We start from the raw sequence: 22,767 nt of genomic DNA, 5'->3' as shown, positions 1-22,767 counted from the left end.
TGTCTGTATTGTTGTATCGGGTCAATAGGTTTGAGATGTTCTGTCTGTATTGTTGTATCGGGTCAATAGGTTTGAAATGTTCTGTCTGTATTGTTGTATCGGGTCAATAGGTTTGAAATGTTCTCTCTGTATTGTTGTATCGGGTCAATAGGTTTGAGATGTTCTGTCTGTATTCTTGTATCGTGTCAATAGGTTTGAGATGTTCTGTCTGTATTCCTGTATCGGGTCAATAGGTTTGAGATGTTCTGTCTGTATTGTTGTATCGGGTCAATAGGTTTGAGATGTTCTGTCTGTATTGTTGTATCGGGTCAATAGGTTTGAGATGTTCTGTCTGTATTGTTGTATCAGGGTCAATAGGTTTGAGATGTTCTGTCTGTATTGTTGTATCGGGTCAATAGGTTTGAGGTGTTCTGTCTGTATTGTTGTATCGGATCAATAGGTTTGAGATGTTCTGTCTGTATTGTTGTATCGGGTCAATAGGTTTGAGATGTTCTGTCTGTATTGTTGTATCGGGTCAATAGGTTTGAGATGTTCTGTCTGTATTGTTGTATCGGATCAATAGGTTTGAGATGTTCTGTCTGTATTGTTGTATCGGGTCAATAGGTTTGAGATGTTCTGTCTGTATTGTTGTATCGGGTCAATAGGTATGAAATGTTCTGTCTGTATTGTTGTATCGGGTCAATAGGTTTGAGATGTTCTGTCTGTATTCTTGTATCAGATCAATAGGTTTGAGATGTTCTCTCTGTATTGTTGTATCGGATCAATAGGTTTGAGATGTTCTGTCTGTATTGTTGTATCGGGTCAATAGGTTTGAGATGTTCTGTCTGGACACGTCGAAGTGCATTGCCACCTCATTCTGCTATGCCGTCAGGCCACATGTATTTCATGTAGGGTGCGTTTTAGCGATTCACTACAAATGTAAGTGTAACCTTACGTTTCTGTTCAACGTTTCTACTCTTTTAAACGTTTTGTCGCCTGCAACCATCCCCCCATACGTTCGGATTCAGCATGGATTGGTTTGTGTCAAATGTTTTCCCCAAAATTCAAATTTCAAAGTTTCAATTTTTTCAAGAGTATTTTTTAGTAAAGTAAAATTATAACCTGACAGCAAGGGAGGTGAGGTGAGGTGAGGTGAGTGAGACACTGCTCTCTGTATGTCTTTGTATCATAAACATATCATGTTGACTATCTCGTTGAAAGGTCAACATGTTAAATATCCCAGGTAAAGTCTAAAACCGCTTTTGATAATTTGAGTTAGGTTCAGGTTACAATTTTTCATGCTGTTATTGCCCAAGAAACGTTTCTTTTTGGTGCCCTCGGTTGATAGTTGAAGATGGTGGACAACGGACGCAAGACAAAGTTCAGAGGTGTATCTCGAGTAATATATACTCTCCCAAAAAGGAAACGCATATATTAATTTCAACTATATTTTTATGTTTATTTTGAAACATCTTATAGGCTTTATGAGTCAATGAAATATAGCGAAATTGCACACTGGGAATGCAGACTAATCCGTCTTTGGCACCAACTCGAGGAAAGTCAGTTTGAGTGTCACATGGAGACGTGTGGTGGCGCTGAAGTCAATACCTCGTGTGACCACCGTGGGCATCAAGAACTGCACGGCATCGAACGAATAAGTCTCAGAATCTCGTGGTGCCCAATCGCAACCCACTCTGCCTGTGCGAGTTGCTGAAGTGTCTGGGGCTGAGGCTTACGGCGTCGCACCCGTCTGTCCAGGGCATCCCACAGATATTCGATCGGGTTTAAGTCCGGTGATCTTGAGGGCCAGGGGAGCACATTGATGTTGTGGTTCTGGAGGAAGTCTCTTGTGTGTTGTGTTGTGTGGGGCCTAGCATTGTCCTGTTGAAACAACTCCCTCTGGCGATCAATGATTGGAAGGAGGTGTGGGCGCAAGCGTAGGCGAAATGTTCATGTCGACGTCTGTACACCCGCATTCTTCCATCGTGTCGTTCCAATAGAAATCGTGATTCATCACTGAAGCAGATTCCACGCCAATTCGGTAGGTTCCAGGCCTGAACGTTGGTGCACCATTGAACTCGATGTCGACGATGTTGTTGTCGAAGCACAGGGCCAAAATAAGGTCTCCTGGCACGTAAACCAGCCTCTCTCAACCTGTTCCTGACGGTCTGTGCAGAAAGCCTCCTCAATCCGGGTATTTGTCGAGCGGTACTGGTCGCCGTAGCTGTTCAATGACGCAGGTGATGTACCCGGATGTAGCGATCCTGGCCCGCAGTGGTCGCTCGAGATCGCCCACTACGAGGGACATCTGCTACCGCATTCTGCCGGCGATATCTCTCCCAGAGCCTTGAAATGGTGCTTTGGTGAACATTCATGCGTCGGGCAACTGCACGTTGAGACTGGCCAGCTTCAAACAAACCAATGGCGATATGACGGTTGGCATCACTTAGACGTGGCATTTTGCGTTCGTCAACAATATTCCAAATACAGTGAATAATCGACAGACAGCGATCAACCTTTTATACCCATCATTGAGACTATCTGATCCCCAACTTTCACGTGCATTGCATGTGCATTGTGTATTCTGTGATACTACACGCCGAAATTGAAAACCATGCTGTTAAATACGGGTATTTTACGGATGGTCCGTTTTGTTGTGATGTTTCAAAACATAAACATCATAGGACTCATAAACAGAGCAAAACCATTTGTAAAATGAATCACGTTTTAATTGATTGCTACATGAAATTGCTATTTTCATGATGCGTTCCTTTTTTGGGAGAGAATATAATAAAATTGCCATTCACCCTGATGTGAAGTGACCTTTTCTGTTTTGTGTTCGCATTCTTCAGAAAAAGGAATATAATTTTGAACTGAGATTGAAATCAAACTTCCTTGATCAAGGTCACTAAGTACTCGACCACAAGTCGATTGGTAATGTTTTCTTGAAACCAAAGTGATGAAACGGAATAAGATTGTACTGCATCTGGGTTGTTTTCTATCAGATAATTGAGGTCACGGTTATTTGTATCTGGTGAAGAATTTTCATTTCCAGGTCCCTCTGGTAGTAAAACTGAAGGAGTTGCTTTTCTCTGTCTAATGTATGCACATGATCACATCTACATAAAGAAGTATGTTTCTGTATTTATGTTAATAAATGTCACAGGATGTGGATTTGTCATGTTTCTGTCACAACAGGCAACTGAAAACAACTTCGATGTTGAATCAACTTTCAAGGATGTGGATTCTGTTCTTTACTGCACTGTCAGCCTGTGAGTACCTCATGTCAACGACTAAGTTTTGCTGATAGAAGCTTCAGTGAAACGTTTAATAGACTTTTGGAAATACATAAGTGATTTATCTCACAGGCCTTCCATTCGTGCAATTTCTGTTTAAAGATGTTGACATGCATGAATGAAGACAACACAATATGGATTTGAACACTGACACCGTGTAATGCCCTGTTTCAGCCATAGCTGTTCAAGACAACAGTTTGTGTGAGTGGAGGAAATATGGCGAGCACTGTAACTTGACTTGTCATGTGAACTGTGCCCTTGTTCCACCAAGAAATCTTCAGTGCTGTGACAGAGACACGGGGAAGTGTCTTGGGGGATGTCGGCGTGGTTGTCATGGTGATCTGTGTGACCAATCCTGCAGCGTCACCTGTCCAGAAAGGAGATGTAACCAGCAAACAGGGTACTGCACACTTGGCTGCAATGGGACCAACATGGACCTTTTTTGTAACCCTATAACAGGTAAGGCAAGCCACGGTATATACATTATATATATAAAATGGGAAGGACGGGGAAAACTCGTTATGTGGTCCAACAAACTAATATTTAAGGAAAGCAAATGTTCATAAATTAGTTGTTAAATATCTGAAGATTAATAAATATCTTGTGATGATGAAATGTTTACACTACAATACGCCAGAATTGCGTGATGTTTTGTGATCATAATACTGTGAAAGTCCCGGTTAGGCAATTGCCCAAACATGTTTTATCCTTCTGTGAAAATCCATGTATACGGTTTAAATCGTAAATTATATAAACTGAACCATTTATAATAGTGACAAATTTCCATCGTGACAAGAGAATAAGAATTTAATAGGACTGCACGGTATTACCGGTATACCGCTTTTCAAACGATACGCATTGAAATATTTTCCCCTGAGAACCTGTATATTATGTAAAAAACATATACGAAGATTTTATGATCATCTGTATAGTTTAAATTATAATCTACACAGTCTACACAGACTTCCATTCACAATGTTTCCTTTCGTTATTCAATGACAACGCGGCATGCTGTAAAAGTTTAAACTGTATAAAAAAGAAAATATAATCCCTGACTATGCTACCTAATGTTGGGATTGCTGGTATCAGAACCATAACATATACACGTATGTTTGGGAACTTATAATGTAGAATATAGGATCGACACGCACAGTTAGTGGCACTTACTGTCAAACACTTTAGCTCCCAATATATAGCAATACCTACCCTACCTACCTACCTACCTACCTACCTACCTAACTTACCCACCTGCCTACCTTACTTACAGACCTTACCTTACCTAACTACCTTACCTACCTACCTACCTTCTACCTACCTACCTACCTTACCTTACCTACATACCTACCTGCCTAACTACCTACCTACAAACATACCAATCTACATTACTTCACCTACTTACCTACCTACCTCACTACCTCACTACCTACCTACCAACTTACCTACCTACCGTACCTACCTACCTACCTACCTACCTACCTCACTACCTACCTACCTTACCTACCTCACTACCTACCTACCTACCTACCTCACTACCTACCTCATCTACCTCAGCACCTACCCATCTAGCACCTACCTATCTACCTCACTACCTACCTACCTACCTTCCTCACTACCTACCTACCTACCTCATTACCTACCTAACTACCTGCCTACTTTACCTTACCTTACCTACCTTACTTACCTTACCTACCTACCTACTTACTCTACCTTACTTACCCTACCTTTTACTTACCTACTTACTTACTTACCTACCTCACAACCTACCTACCTACCTACCTACCTACCTACCTACTTTTACCTACCTACCTACCTAACCTACTAACCTAATTACTCACTAAATACCTACCTACTGTACCTTACCTTACCTTTTTCCTACCTCACTACCTACCAAATCCCACCTGTACCTACTTACTTACCTAGCTTACTTACCTACCTTACCTACCTTACCTACCAACCTACCTACCAAGTTACCCACCCACCTACCTCCCTATCAACCTACCTACCTCCTACTCACTACTCTACCTACCTACCTTACCAACCTACCTACCTACCTACCTACCTACCTACCTACCTACTCCATGTACTCTACCTACCTGACTGTACCTTGCACCTACTTTTATTTCTACTTACTCTACTCTTTTACCTACCTACCTCTACAAACCTACTCTACATACCTACCTACCTACCTACCTTACCTACCTACCTCACAACCAACCTACCAACCTACTTACCTACCTTACTTACCTACCTTTACCTACCTACCTACCTCACTACCTACCTACCTTACCTACCTATCTACCTACCTACCTACCTACCTACCTACCTACCTACCTACCTTACCACCAACTCCTACCTACCTACCTACCTACCTACCTACCTACCTACCTACCACTACCTACTCTACCATACCAACCTATCTACCTACTTACCTCACTACCTACCTACATACCTACCTACCTTACCTACCTACCTACCAACCTACCTACCTACATACCTCACTACCGACCTACATACCTACTTACTACCTTACTTACCTACCTTACCTTACCAACCTTACTTACCTACCTTACCTTACATACCCACCTACCTACCTACCTACCTACCTAACCTACTTACCTACCTTACCTCACCTACCTTACTTAGCAACCTACCTACCTTACCTTACCTACCTACCAGCCTACCTACCTTACAAACCTACCAATCTATCTACCTCACTACCCACCTACCAACATCACTACATACCTACCTACCTTACCCAACCTACTTACCTACCTACCTACCTTAATTACCTACCTACCTACCTTACCTCCCTCACGATGTACCTACCTACCTTACATTACCTTACCTTACCTACCTACCTTACTTACCTACCTTCTTTACCTACCTTACTTTTACCTTTACCTTACCTTACACTACCTTTACCTTACTCTACCTTACTTACCTCCCTTTACCTTACCTACCTTATTTTACCTTCCTTACCTTTTACCTACCTTTTACCTACCTACCTTGCCTACCTACCTTACCTACCTTACTCACCTACCTTACCTTACCTTACCTACCTACCTACCTACCTTACCTTACCTTCCTTACTCACCTACTCTGCCTTACCATTCCTACCTTACTTACCTACCTTACCTTACATACCCACCTACCTACCTACCTACCTACCTAACCTACTTGCCTACCTTACCTCACCTACCTTACTTAGCAGCCTACCTAACTTACCTTACCTACATACCAGCCTACCTACCTTACAAACCTACCAATCTATCTACCTCACTACCCACCTACCAACATCACTACATACCTACCTACCTTACCCACTTACCTACCTACCTACCTTAATTACCTACCTACCTACCTTACCCCCATCACGATCTACCTACCTACCTTACCTTTTACCCACCTTTTACCCACCTACCCACCCACCTTACCTACCTACTTACCTACCTTTACCTTACCTTACCCACCTTACCTTACCCACCTTACTTACCCACCTTACCTTACCACCTACCTTATTTTACCTTCCTTACCTTACCCTACCCTTACCTACCTACCCCACTCTTTACCTGCCTACTTACCTACCTTTAACTTACCTACCTTACTTACCTACCCACCTTACCCACCCTACTTCTACCTACCTTACCTACCTACCTTCCTACCTTACTTACCTACCTTATCTACCTTACTTACTTACCTACCTTACCTTACCTACCTTACTTACATACCTTACCTGACCTACCTTTCTTACCTACCTTACCTTACCTACCTTACTTACCTACCTACCTTACCATTCCTACCTTACTTACCTACCTTACCTTACCTCACCTACCTTACTTAGCAACCTACCTACCTTACCTTACCTACCTACCAGCCTACCTACCTTACAAACCTACCACTCTATCTACCTCACTACCCACCTACCAACATCACTACATACCTACCTACCTTACCCACTTACCTACTTACCTACCTTAATCACCTACCTACCTACCTTACCTCCCTCACGATGTACCTACCTACCTTACATTACCTTACCTTACCTACCTACCTTACTTACCTACCTTACTTACCTACCTTACTTACCTACCTTACTTACCTACCTTACCTTACCTACCTTACTTACCTACCTTACCTTACCTACCTTATTTACCTTCCTTACCTTACCTACCTTACCTACCTACCTTGCCTACCTACCTTACCTACCTTACTCACCTACCTTACCTTACTTACTTACCTACCTACCTACCTACCTTTACCTTACCTTACCTTCCCTTACTCACCTACCCCTGCCTTACCATTCCTACTTACTTTTTACTTACCTTTACCTTACATACCCACCTACCTACCTACCTACCTACCTACCTAACCTACTTACCTACCTTACCTCACCTACCTTACTTAGCAGCCTACCTAACTTACCTTACTTACATACCAGCCTACCTACCTTACAAACCTACCAATCTATCTACCTCACTACCCACCTACCAACATCACTACATACCTACCTACCTTACCCACTTACCTACCTACCTACCTTAATTACCTACCTACCTACCTTACCCCCATCACGATCTACCTACCTACCTTACCTTACCTTACCTTACCTACCTACCTACCTACCTTACTTACCTACCTTACTTACCTACCTTACTTACCTACCTTACCTTACCTACCTTACTTACCTACCTGACCTTACCTACCTTATTTACCTTCCTTACCTTACCTACCTTACTTACCTACCTCACTTTACCTGCCTACTTACCTACCTTAACTTACCTACCTTACTTACCTACCTTACCTTATCCACCTTACTTACCTACCTTACCTACCTACCTACCTACCTTACTTACCTACCTTATCTACCTTACTTACTTACCTACCTTACCTTACCTACCTTACTTACATACCTTACCTTTACCTACCTTTCTTACCTTTTACCTTACCTACCTACCTTACTTACCTACCTACCTTACCATTCCTACCTTACTTACCTACCTTTACCTTTTACCTTTTACCTACCTACCTCCCTACCTACCTTTTACCTTTACCTACCTTACCTTACCTACCTTTCTTACCTACCCCTACCCTACCTTACATACCTTACCTACCTACCTTACCTTACCTTACTACCTACCTTACCTTTTACTTACTTACTTACCTTACCTTTTTACTTTACCTACCTACCTCCCTACTTTTACTCTTTACCTACCTACCTACCTTACCTTACCTTACCTACCTTACTTACTTACTTACTCTACCTTACCTTACCTTTACCTTTTACCTACCTACCTACCTACCTACCTACCTTACTTACCAACCTTACCTACCTTACTTTTACTTTTTCTTTTTACCTTACCTAACCTTACCTTTACCTTTTACCTTTGCCTTGCCTTTGCCTTTTACCTTTTACCTTACCTACCTTACCTTTACCTTTACCTTTTACCTTTACCTTTTACCTTTTACCTTACCTTTTACCTTACCTTACCTTTTACCTTACCTTTTACCTTTTACCTTTTACCTTACCTTTTACCTTACCTTACCTTTACCTTTTACCTTACCTTTACCTTACCTTACCTTACCTTACCTTACCTTACCTAACCTTACCTTACCTTACCTTACCTTCCCTACCTTACCTTACCTACCTTACATACTTACCTACATTACCTTACCTACCTTACCTTACCTTTCCTACCTTACTTACCTACCACACCTTACCTACCTACCTACCTACCTACCTACCTACCTACCTACCTACCAACCTAACTTACCTACCTACCTAACTACCCTTACAATGCTACCTACCTTATCGACCTATCTTACCTACCTACCTTATCTACCTACCTTACACACCTACCTTACCTACCTACTTATCTACCTACCTTGCCTACCAACCTTACCTACCTTACTTGCCTACCTACCTACCTTACCTAACTACGTAACTACATTACAAACCAATCTACCTTATCTACCTACCTTACCTACCTCACTTTACTTACCTACTTACCTACCTTACCTTACCTACCTTACTTACCTACCTTACCTTACCCACCTTACTTACCTACCTTACCTACCTACCTTACTGACCTACCTTACCTACCTTACTTACTTACCTACCTTTCCTTACCTACCTACCAACCTACCTTTCTTACCTACCTACCTACCTTACATTACCTACCTTACTTACCTACCACACCTTACCCACATACCTACCAGACCGTACCTACTTACCTACCTACCTTACCTTACCTTACCTTACCTTACCTTACCTTACCTTACCTTACTTACCTTTTACTTACCTTACTTACTTTACTACCTTACCTACCTTACCTTACCTACCTTACTTACCTACCTTACCTTCCCTACCTTACCTTACCTACCTTACATACTTACCTACATTACCTTACCTTATCTTACCTTACCTACCACACATTACCTACCTACTACCTACCTACCTACTTACATACCCCACTACCTACCTACCTACCTTACCTTACCTACCTTCCTCGTTACCTACCTACCTACCTTACCAACCTACCTACCTACCTTACCTACTTACCTACCAACCTACCTACCTACTTACCTCACTACCTACCTACATACCTACCTACCTTACCTACCTACCTACCTACCAACCTACCTACCTACATACCTCACTACCTACCTACATACCTACTTACCTACATTACCTTACCTACCTTACCTTACCAACCTTCCATACCTACCTTAACTTACCTATCTACCTACCTACCTACCTACCTTACCTACTTACCTACCTTACCTTAACTACCTTCCTTAGCAACCTACCTACCTTACCTTACATACCTACCAGCCTACCTACCTTACAAACCTACCAATCTATCTACCTCACTACCCACCTACCAACATCACTACCTACCTACCTACCTACCTTACCCACCTACCTACCTTACCTCCCTCACGATCGACCTACCTACCTTGCCTTCCCTTACCTACCTACCTTACTTAGCAACCTACCTACCTTACCTTACCTACCTTACCTTACGTACATTACTTACCTACCTTACCTACCCTACCTTACCTTACCTACCTTTCTTACCTACCTTACCTTACCTTACCTACCTTACTTACCTACCACACCTTACCTACCTACCTACCTACCTACCTACCTACCTACCTACCTACCTACCTACCTACCTACTTACCTACCTCACTCCCTACCTACCTCCCTACCTAACTACCTTACAAAGCTACCTACCTTATCCACCTATCTTACCTACCTACTTTACCTACCTACCACCCTTACCTACCTACCTAACTACCTTAGAAACCTACCTACCTTATCTACCTACCTTACAAACCTAGCAATCTATCTACCTCACTACCCACCTACCAACATCACTACCTACCTACCTACCTTACCCACCTACCTACCTACCTACCGTAATTACCTACATACCTACCTTACCCCCTTCACGATCTACCTACCTACCTTACCTTACCTTACCTCACCTACCTACCTTACTTACCTACCTTATTTACCTTCCTTACCTTACCTACCTTACTTACCTACCTCACTTTACCTACCTACTTACCTACCTTACCTTACCTACCTTACTTACCTACCTTACCTTACCCACCTTACTTACCTATCTTACCTACCTACCTTACTTACCTACCTTACCTTACCCACTTTACTTACTTACCTACCTTACCTACCTTTCCTTACCTACCTACCAACCTACCTTTCTTACCTACCTACCTACCTTACATTACCTACCTTACTTACCTACCACACCTTACCCACATACCTACCACACCGTACCCCACTTTCTTACCTACCTACCTTACCTTACTCCACCTTACCTTACCTTTTACCTTTTACCTTTACCTTTTACCTTACCTTTTACCTTTACCTTTTACCTTACCTTACCTTTTTACCTTTACCTTTTACCTTTTACCTTTTACCTTTACCTTTTACCTTTTACTTACTTTTACTTACCTACCTTACCTTACCTACCTCACTTACCTACATTACCTTACCTTACCTTACCTTACCTATCACACATTACCTACCTACTACCTACCTACCTACTTACATACCCCACTACCTACCTATCTACCTTACCTTACCTACCTTTCTCGTTACCTACCTACCTACCTTACCAACCTACCTACCTACCTTACCTACTTACCTACCAACCTACCTACCTACTTACCTCACTACCTACCTTACCTACCTACCTACCTTACCTACCTACCTACCTACCAACCTACCTACATACATACCTCACTACCTACCTACATACCTACTTACCTACCTTACCTTACCTACCTTACCTTACCAACCTTACATACCTACCTTACCTTACCTACCTACCTACCTACCTACCTACCTACCTACCTTACCTACTTACCTACCTTACCTTACCTACCTTCCTTAGCAACCTACCTACCTTACCTTACCTACCTACCAGCCTACCTACCTTACAAACCTACCAATCTATCTACCTCACTACCCACCTACCAACATCACTACCTACCTACCTACCTACCTACCTTACCCACCTACCTACCTTACCTCCCTCACGATCGACCTACCTACCTTGCCTTACCTTACCTACCTACCTTACTTAGCAACCTACCTACCTTTTACCTTACCTACCTTTTACCTTTACGTACCTTTTACGTACCTACCTTACCTACTCCTACCTTACCTTTTACCTACATTTCTTACTCCACCTTTACTCTTTACCTTTTACCTACCTTACTTTCTACTCTACCACACCTTTTACACTACCTACCTACCTACCTACCTACTTACTCTACCTCTACTCCCTACCTACCTCCCTACCTAACTACCTTACAAAGCTACCTACCTTATCCACCTATCTTACCTACCTACCTTACCTACCTACCACACTTACCTACCTACCTAACTACCTTAGAAACCTACCTACCTTATCTACCTACCTTACAAACCTACCAATCTATCTACCTCACTACCCACCTACCAACATCACTACCTACCTACCTACCTTACCCACCTACCTACCTACCTACCGTAATTACCTACATACCTACCTTTACCCCCTTCTTCACGATCTACCTACCCACCTTACTCCCACCTTTACCTACCTACCTTACTTCTTACCCACCTTTACTTACCTACCTTATTTACCTACCTTACCTTTACCTACCTTTTACTTCTACCTACCTTACCTTACCTACCTTATTTACCTTCCTTACCTTTTACCTACCTTTACTTACTCCACCCTCACTTTACCTACCTACTTACCTACCTTACCTTACCTACCTTACTTACCTACCTTACCTTACCCACCTTACTTTCCTACCTTACCTACCTACCTTACTTACCTACCTTACCTACCTTACTTACTTACCTACCTTACCTTACCTACCTTAATTACATACCTTACCTTACCTACCTTACCTACCTACCCTACCTTACCTTACATACCTAACTTACCAAACTTACCTTACCTACCTTACTTACTTACCTACCTTAACTTAACTTACCTACCTACCTCCCTACTTTTTACCTTACCTACCTACCTACCTTACCTTTAACTACCTTTCTTACCCAATTCCCTACCTTACCTTTACCTACTTTTACTTCTTACCACCTCACCTTACCTTACCTAACTTCTATTTCTACCTACCTTACCTTACCTTTTACCTACCTACCTACCTACCTACCTTTACCTTACCTACCTACCTACTTACCTACCTTACCTTTTACCTACCTTACTTTACTTACCTACCTTTTACCTACCTTACCATACCTTACCTTACTCTAACCTTTTTACCTTTTACTCTTACCTTTTTTACTGTACCTTACTGTACCTTACCTTACCTTCCCTACCTTACCTTACATACCTTACATACTTACCTACATTACCTTACCTACATTACCTTACCTACCTTACCTAACCTTACCTACCTTACTTACCTACCACACCTTACCTACCTACCTACCTACCTACCTACTTACCAACCTTACCTACCTACCTAACTACCTTACAAAGCTACCTACCTTATCTACCTATCTTACATACCTACCTTACCTACCTACCACCCTTACCTACCTACCTAACTACCTTCGAAACCTACCTACCTTATCTACCTACCTTAAACACATACCTTACCTACCTACTTATCTACCTACCTTGCCTACCAACCTTACCTACCTTACTTGCCTACCTACCTACCTAACCTAACTACGTCACTACCTTACAAACCAATCTACCTTATCTACCTACCTTACCTACCTCATTTACCTACCTACTTACCTACCTTATCTTAAATACCTTACTTACCTTACCTTACCTACCTTACTCACCTACCCTACCTTACCATTCCTACCTTACTTACCTACCTTACCTTCCCTACTTTACCTTACCTACCTACCTACCTTACCTTACCTACCTTTCTTACCTACCCTACCTTACCTTACATACCTAACTTGCCAAACTTACCTTACCTACCTTACTTACTTCTACTTACCCACCTTTACCTTTACCTACCTACCTCCCCTACTTTTTACTCTTACCCATCTACCTACCTTACCTTACCTACCTTTCTTACCCACCTCCACCTTTACCTTACCTACCTTACTTTTACCCTACCTTTTACCTTTACCTACCTTTACTTCTACTTCCCTACCTTACCTTTACCTTTACCTACCTACCTACCCACCTACCTACCTTACCTTACCTACCTTACTCTACCTACCTTACCTTACCCACCTTTTACTTCACCTACCTACCTTACCTACCTTACCTTACCTTACTACCTTTACCTTACCTTTACCTCACCTTACCTTTACCTTCCCCTACCTTACCTTACCTACCTTACATACTTCTACCCACCTTTACCCACCTACCTTTAACCTTTACCTTTACCTTACCCTACCTTTTTACCTACCACACCTTACCTACCTACCTACCTACCTACCTACCTACCTACCTACCTACCTACCTACCTTACCTTACCTACCTACCTACCTACCTACCTTACAAAGCTACCTACCTTATCTACCTATCTTACCTACCTACCTTAACTACCTACCACCCTTACCTACCTACCTAACTACCTTAGAAACCTACCTACCTTATCTACCTACCTTACACACCTACCTTACCTACCTACTTATCTACCTACCTTGCCTACCAACCTTACCTACCTTACTTGCCTACCTACCTACCTAACCTAACTACGTCACTACCTTACAAACCAACCTACCTTATCTACCTACCTTACCTACCTCATTTACCTACCTACTTACCTACCTTATCTTAAATACCTTACTTACCTTACCTTACCTACCTTACTCACCTACCCTACCTTACCATTCCTACCTTACCTTACCTACCTTTCCTTACCTAACTTACTTACTTACCTTACCTTACCTTACCTTACCTTACCTTACCTTACCTTACCTTACCTTACCTTTCCTTACCTTACCTTACCTTACCTTACCTTACCTGACCTGACCTGACCTGACCTGACCTGACCTGACCTGACCTGACCTGACCTGACCTGACCTGACCTGACCTGACCTGACCTGACCTGACCTGACCTGACCTGACCTTACCTTACCTTACCTACCTTACCAACCTACCTACCTACCTTACCTACCTACCTACCTACCTCACTATCTACCTATCTCCCTACCTACCTTACCTTTTACCCACCTTTACCTTTTCTTACTTTACTTACCTACCTTTTACCTTACCTTACCTTACTTACTTTTACTTAACTTACCTACCTTACCTTACCTTACCTTACCTACCTAACAACCTCCCTACCTACTTACCTACCTTATTTACCTACCTTACCTACCTCACTACCTACCTACCTACCTCACTACCTACCTAACTACCTAACTACCTACCGTACCTACCTCAGTACCTACCTACCTACCTTCCTCACTACCTAACTACCTACCTAACTACCTACTGTATTTTCCTCACTACCTACCTACCTACCTCACTACCTGCCTACCTACCTTCCTCACTACCTACCTACCTCACTACCTAACTCACTTCCTCACTACCTACCTCACTACCTACTTACCAACCTACCTGCCTACCTTACCTACCAACCTACCTACCTCACTCACTTTCCCACCTACCCACCTACCCACCTTACTTACCCACCTTACTTTCTTACTTTACTTACCTTACCCACGTACCATCCCACCTACTACCCACCCACCTTACTACCCACCTTACCTTACCTTACCTACCTTACCCACCCACCCACCCAAATACCCACCCACCTTACCTACTTACCTACCTTACCTTACCTTACCTACCTACCAACCTATCTACCTACTTACCTACCTTACTTACTTACTTACCTACCTTACCTACCTTACCTACCTAACTAGGGTCCATGCAGGTAGCAAAAGTAATGTAAGTCCCCATGGTCCCTGGTATGGTGATCTACCTTCAGTTATTGGCGATTTATAGCTCATTTTTATACTGTATTGTTTTTCCCCTCTAGTTAAAACGTTTTAGATTTAATTACTAGTTTTACATACATATCTGTGATATTCTTGTTGTTTTACTGTCCTTCGTCGACAGGTTTTTTTTAATATACATATATTTCATTTCAATATCAAATGTTCTCGTCACGATATGGCTGAAATATTGCCGATGTGACGTTAAATATTCACTCACTCACTCACTCACTCACTCACTCACTCACTCACTCACTCACTCACTCACTCACTCACTCACTCACTCACTCACTCACTCACTCACTCACTCACTCACTCACTCACTCACTCACTCACTCACTCACTCACTCACCACTCACCACCTCACTCACTCACTCACTCACTCACTCACCACTCACTCACCTCACTCACTCACTCACTCACTCACCTACCTACCAACCCACCCACCCACCCAGTCTCAATGTGCATGCCTCTGTTTAGTATAAATTTATCATAGATTTCACTAATGAAGAAAACTAGCATTTCGACTTTATTGCTCAAATGAAAAATAGTACAGTTTTTTACACTTCTCCGGCAAATTTGCCACTTCGCCATTCAGCTTGTCCATAAGTGATACAAGCGGGTCACGAAGGTGCACAAATTTGAGTACATTGTTTACCATGTAGCTTCTGTCGTTTCCTCCTGTCAACGCTATAACATTCGTAGAAGCTTTAGTGTTATCATATGCGTGTCATACATGTTTCTGTATTCCAAGGCTCACAAGTCCTCGTTTATTCTGTCTTGTATAAAACTGGACCAATAAATGTTTTGGTTAAATGTACTTAAATATAAACGTTATCACAGGTGTAGACATGAAACGATACATGGGTTGTTTGTGCATAAGTTACGTTAAACAAAGCGATAGGTCACGGAAAAACAAAGATCGGGTCCCTGTTCTCCAACTAAACAACATATTATGAACGAAATACAAAGCTAGAGTGGTAAACACATAATATGTGTGATTATATCTCGAAACGGAGGCTCATACACAGAGACAGTAAAAACTCGCGGTCGTTTACTACAACAAATGTCCCACTTCTTGAATGATCTAGTGGCCTCACTAACAATGAACGAAAGTAAAATGAGGGAAGTGTGAATTCAATCGTGGGACTGCAGCTAAAGGGAGCTTGTGTTAAGAATAACAATGAATTCTCAGATTCTTTTGAACTACAACGCGGGATAAGACAAGGCTGTATACTTATCCCATTTTTATTCTCATTTTTCATAAATGATTTAGCAACCCAAATTGAAAGCAATTGTGAGTATGGAATATAGTTACACCCTGACCTAGTACATATTTTTCTTCTGCTCTTTCCAGACAAAATCGTTTACAAAGACTTATACAAGAACATGAGAGTTATTGTGAAAAGTGCAAATTAACTGTAAATGGAAATAAAACTAAAGTAGTAGCTTTTAAAAAGGGGGGACGTTTATCAAAAAACGAGAAATGGTTGTACAAAGGTAAAGAATTAAAATGCACCAGTTCGTACAAATATTTGGGAATGTTCTTCAGTAATTGTTTATCTTGGACAGCACATGTTAATTACACTTGTTTGCAAGCACAAAAGGTCATGATAGGTATCTTTAAACAATTAAATGTACTTGGATACATAGATATAAGTTCATACTTTGAAATATTCGATGCCCAAATTAAGCCAATTTTATTGTATGGAGTCGAAATATGGGGCTTGAATTATTGCAATGATATCGAAAGCGTTAAATTGAAAGCATGGACAAGATTTATTGGTGTAAAATCCAATACGATGAATACAATGGTGTATGGAGAATGTGGTAAATACCCGATGCACTTGTTCTCAAATATCAGAGTAAAATACTGGTTAAAATAACTGAAGATATGCCTTCCTATAGGCTACCAAAGAAATATTACTATATGATGATGCTTTTCGATGAAAATAGACACTCAAATTGGGTTTCTTCTGTTAGAAATTTTCTATTTTCGAAAGGGTTTGGTTTTGTATGGAGCGATCGGTATGTTGATTTCTTTTAGAACTAACACGCAGATTAAAAGATATCTATTTGCTTGAATGGTTTGAAAAGTTATCACTTTCCAGGAAATGTTTGTATTATAAGATGTTTAAATATACTTTTGACGCCGAAATTTATCTTTCATGTCTAAACGATAAAAAGTATGGGATAGCGTTAAGCAGATTAAGATGTTCTTCACATGATTTATTTATCGAAAGTGGAAGATTTAAAAATGTCAAAAAAGAAAATAGAACTTGCAAAGTGTGTGATCTTACCCAAATAGAAATTGCATATCATTTTCTTTTAATTTGCCCTGCTTATTATTCCCTGAGAAAGTTGTATTTTAAGAAATATTATTGTGCCCATCCAAACCTTTATAAATTTTCAGCATTGTTAAATAACAAAAACTATACTATACTTCAAACTTGTCCATGTTTGCTTACTATGCCCTGTTGTTTAGGACAGAATATATCTCAGAACACAATCTAACCTACAGTTGATTATTTTCTCTTCTTCATGTATAGGGGCGGTGGGGTAGCCTAATGGTTAAAGCGATGGCTCGTCACGCCGAAGACCCGGGTTCGAATCCCCACATGGGTACAATGTGTGAAGCCCATTTCTGGTGTCCCCCGCCGTGATGTTGCTGGAATATTGCTAAAAGCGGCGTAAAACCAAACTCAGTCAGTCAGTCTTCATGTATATTACATGTGCGTGTAAATATTGATTTATAAATGTGTTGTACTACCGGCCTGTGGCCTTTCAGTACCGGAAATAAATATACACATAAAGGGAGACCACTCGTTCCTTAGTGATCCATACACATCTGTTTAGGATATAGTCGGATATGTAAATTCTTATGGTTGTGTAATGGGTTGTTACTCTTCTATCTCATAAGTATGTATTATGTGTCCAGATTGTGGTCGTGGCTGGTATGGAGATACGTGTGAACATCCCTGCAACAGGAACTGTGTGGAGGAAAGATGCAACCATACAACTGGAGTATGTGTACTTGGCTGCAATGGGACTTATACTGGAGAGTTCTGTAACATCACGAAAGGTGCGAATTTTGGTTAGCATATGTGTACAAAATGAGGTGAAAATTTAGTTGAAAACCGAATTTTTGATTGCGTAAATCGATACATCGTTGTGAAATCAGTAAATAGTCACACAGGTGTAGAGGACAACTAACACGCTGTCCTGAAACACACGGAAACATAGTCTTATTTCACGACAGCAACATATAATATTATGAACAACTTTATCCTCGCAGAAACAACGTCATTACTAGTATACAACTACAACACTCACATCTATTTGCAATGTTCAAATATTAAGATGATGTTTTCCTTGATATTTCCTTAAATTTAACAAACGACAGGAATTACTTACCAATAAATCTGCGTGGGTGCATTTTGACATTTCCGACATGCCGACAGCAATTGTCTGCCTATCAAAACAAATTTTATTCCAACAAAATGTTGGTAATGAAGAAAAGTTATAATTATGTTACTATCTGATCTCACAAGGTCCTCAGAACAGTATTGCATTAACTATTGCCCAGCTGTTTGTATGAGCACTGCTGGATTTGTCAAATAACGTCTTTGACTCCAGCAGCTGCGAACAACAAGGAAGGAGGAAGGGGCGTGATTACCATAAGGGTTCCTGTGTTCCTGGCTGCAGTTATAACAGTCGCACTTGTGGTCGCAGTCGCTGGCGCTGTCGCTCTCACAATCATCATGTTATTGAGGTAAATATATTTTATGCACTAGGTGGCAATTATATATCCGGTTTATGAAAATATGTGTCCACGGGATTTCACAATATCCTCTCACAAGCATCGAAGGTGCATACCCATTCCTGCAGTTATAAATGTTATCGTTCAAAAGTGTAAGTTCTCTTCAGTATGTAGAATACCAAGTTATATCAGTTAGTTTGTCTCCCAGTCCCAAGCGAAAGAGCAGTCCAACTCAAGTCCAGAATGTCATGACTCATGTAGTAGTGGTAGAAATCACAGAATAAACCAACTTAACTCCATGTTAAATCAATGGGAGTTTTATCATCCTCAAAGTAGAGATGCGGACGATACTTCCGGCGTGACGTTATCGCGTTTTTCATGACGTCACGTGGTCGTATGCATCTGATTGGGTGGAATTATTATCGAAAACCAATTGCTATGACGCCCCCACCGTTTGGAGCAATCAGCGTATGCCAAGTTTTAAATCGAGTCAGTCCACTGGACAGCTTATCGGGACCGGAAAAGCTAGCTGGATGGGCTGTCTGTCTATATGAACAACTGTCATCTGATATCAGCCCAAATGTTAATTTCGACAAATGTGAGAGAATGGTTGACCAGAGGTGTGTTGAATATGATAACACAGTTATTCACCAGAGTTGTGTTGAATATGATAATACAGTTATTCACCAGAGTTGTGTTGAATATGATAATACAGTTATTCACCAGGGGTGTGTTGAATATGATAATACAGTTATTCACCAGAGTTGTGTTGAATATAATACAGTTATTCACCAGAGTTGTGTTGAATATGATAATACAGTTATTCACCAGAGTTGTGTTGAATATAATACAGTTATTCACCAGAGTTGTGTTGAATATGATAATACAGTTATACACCAGAGTTGTGTTGAATATGATAATACAGTTATACACCAGAGTTGTGTTGAATATGATAATACAGTTATACACCAGAGTTGTGTTGAATATGAGAATGCAGTTATACACCAGAGTTGTGTTGAGTTGTGTTGAATATGATAATACAGTTATACACCAGAGTTGTGTTGAATATGATAATACAGTTATTCACCAGAGTTGTGTTGAATATGATAATACAGTTATACACCAGAGTTGTGTTGAATATGATAATACAGTTATTCACCAGAGTTGTGTTGAATATAATACAGTTATTCACCAGAGTTGTGTTGAATATGATAATACAGTTATTCACCCCGATCCACACTTTTCTGTACACTTAATTAAGTAACGGAACATATTCACCTACCATCGTCCAATGCCGTGACATAATGAAACTGTCTGTTTAAAGAAAGAACCATCCCAATTAGGATGACTTCAAACTTGTAACATGTAAGCATGGTGACAGTTGAATACTCCGCACACCTAACGTGGACGGTGGATCTATTGCCTACACTGGACCTGGATGTTCTACACTAACCAATGTCTCCTGCACACATGGTTTTGTGGATCTGTGATAGTCCAGGTTGACGGTATGATTGTGTCCTGTCCTGCACTGTGCACATATTGCACGGTCATTCAAGAGATCCACGTCTAAAACAAATATCTCCTCTTGCAGAAGGCGGAGAGACCAGAACAGGTAAGATGACACTCACCATCCTTAATGGCAGCATGTAGTACGGGTTGTACAGTCAGTAGTTCGGGAGTCAGACATTGTATAATTCTGGGGGGATCTTCCGCAGTTATGTTAAACCAGTTTACCTGAATTAGTTGTGAGGAGGGATCATTTAATTAGTTTACAAGTTTTCATATCAGTAGTTCAAACAAGGGAAATAAATCTGTCGCGGAACGATGTAAAATGCAACCTTTTCTCTGTTCAGCTCACCTGAATAAACGGATCTGTTTATGCTGTGCGTGCGTGCGCGTGTGTGGTAACGTGGTCATCAGTGTGCTGGTGTATGATGGATTATGGGACTATACATATTGACGTTGACGTTCACGTAAACTAATGCGATTCTTACTGTTGAGGCCACGAGTTATACTCTTGCGGTTCCAAAGATAATGGAATACTGTGGACATTGTTTATGAAACGAACCTGGGAACTTATCACTTGTTTTTCAAATTAATTCAAAATGAAATGATCGGCCAAGGAAAAATGAGGCTTTATGTATTTTATTTACACAACACGGAGACAGACGTACAGGTAAACATTGATTCACTTTGCATCTACATTGTAAACATTGCTAAGGGCTTTGACAGGCACCGAAATATATTCTAGTGTTATTCCAACGTTTGTTTGTTTATGTACAAGGCTCATAGTTCATAGTTAACATGGACACTCAGTTTGAATACCAACGTCTACGGGCGAAATTACATGTGTGGGGAGACTTGTTTGGTGCATGGTGATCTACCTACAGTTGTCGCGATCTATAGCCCGTTTATATTTTGTATTGTCTTTCATAGTAAAGATATCTTAGATTTTTATTCTAGTTTTACGCTTATATATGTGACATTCTAGTTATTCTTAATGTCCTTCGCCGACAGGTTTTTATAATTTACCATATTTTTTTATGCAATTACAACTTGTTTTTAGTCATGATATGGCCGATGTGACTTAAACTCACTCACTCACTCGTTTTGGGAATGGACATGTTTAAATGAAATAATCTGTTTTGCAGGATTTGGAAAACACAGGGAGACAGGATATACCTCGAAGACCCCGAATTTACACTTGGAGCCTTGGGTGAAGGCAGACACAAGACAATCTGAATTTTTTTCATCGACATTTGAAGAAACTCAGAAAGAATAAATGAAGAGCAAGAAAGTCGGCCATTTTGTTTATGACGTAATCACACAAGTGTGTGACCCTTTTGTGACCTAATCGATTTTGACAGTGAGTTGAGAACCCTTAGGCCCCACCCCCACCCCCTTTTGGATGAGTTCCCTTCCGGCCAAGGTGTGTGCTGTGATTATTATTCAATTATTTTATGAAAAAGAGTTTGATTTGCCGACTCGTGTGTTGTTTTCACACAGCAAACGTCATATCGTTTTTATATCAACGTAGAATTAATATTACAACATGAATATAAGGGGAATTTAGATGATAAAGATGGTATTTATTAGGTCAAAAGCCAGTCGCGTTCGAAATATCAGAGCACATTTTGTTAAAGCAAACCTTTGCAGAGCGAGGTATCACTAGGTAGTTTAAAGGGCCACTGATCCAGAGCAATTTCCGTGGACTGGTTGTTGCTTTTGTTATTGTTTTTCTCCATTGAGTCCCCAGAATTCATGTC

The 22,767-nt window shown here is 40.9% G+C and overlaps 1 protein-coding gene across 1 annotated transcript; it reads left to right on the top strand.

Annotated features, from left to right (window-relative positions):
- The first annotated feature begins 3,184 nt into the window (after positions 1-3,184).
- On the top strand, positions 3,185-22,243 carry LOC124273232 (multiple epidermal growth factor-like domains protein 10). Its single transcript, XM_046708447.1, has 6 exons — positions 3,185-3,251; positions 3,450-3,734; positions 18,680-18,823; positions 19,378-19,513; positions 21,093-21,113; positions 22,153-22,243. The coding sequence occupies exons 1-6, from the start codon at positions 3,197-3,199 to the stop codon at positions 22,241-22,243; spliced, it is 732 nt and encodes a 243-aa protein (XP_046564403.1). The 5' UTR covers positions 3,185-3,196.
- The last annotated feature ends 524 nt before the right edge of the window (positions 22,244-22,767 follow it).

Source organism: Haliotis rubra, unplaced genomic scaffold (assembly GCF_003918875.1).
Source record: "Haliotis rubra isolate DU_JTF1 unplaced genomic scaffold, ASM391887v1 Scf1781, whole genome shotgun sequence".
NCBI lineage: Eukaryota > Metazoa > Mollusca > Gastropoda > Lepetellida > Haliotidae > Haliotis > Haliotis rubra.
This window is presented reverse-complemented; position numbering and strand designations above follow the sequence as displayed.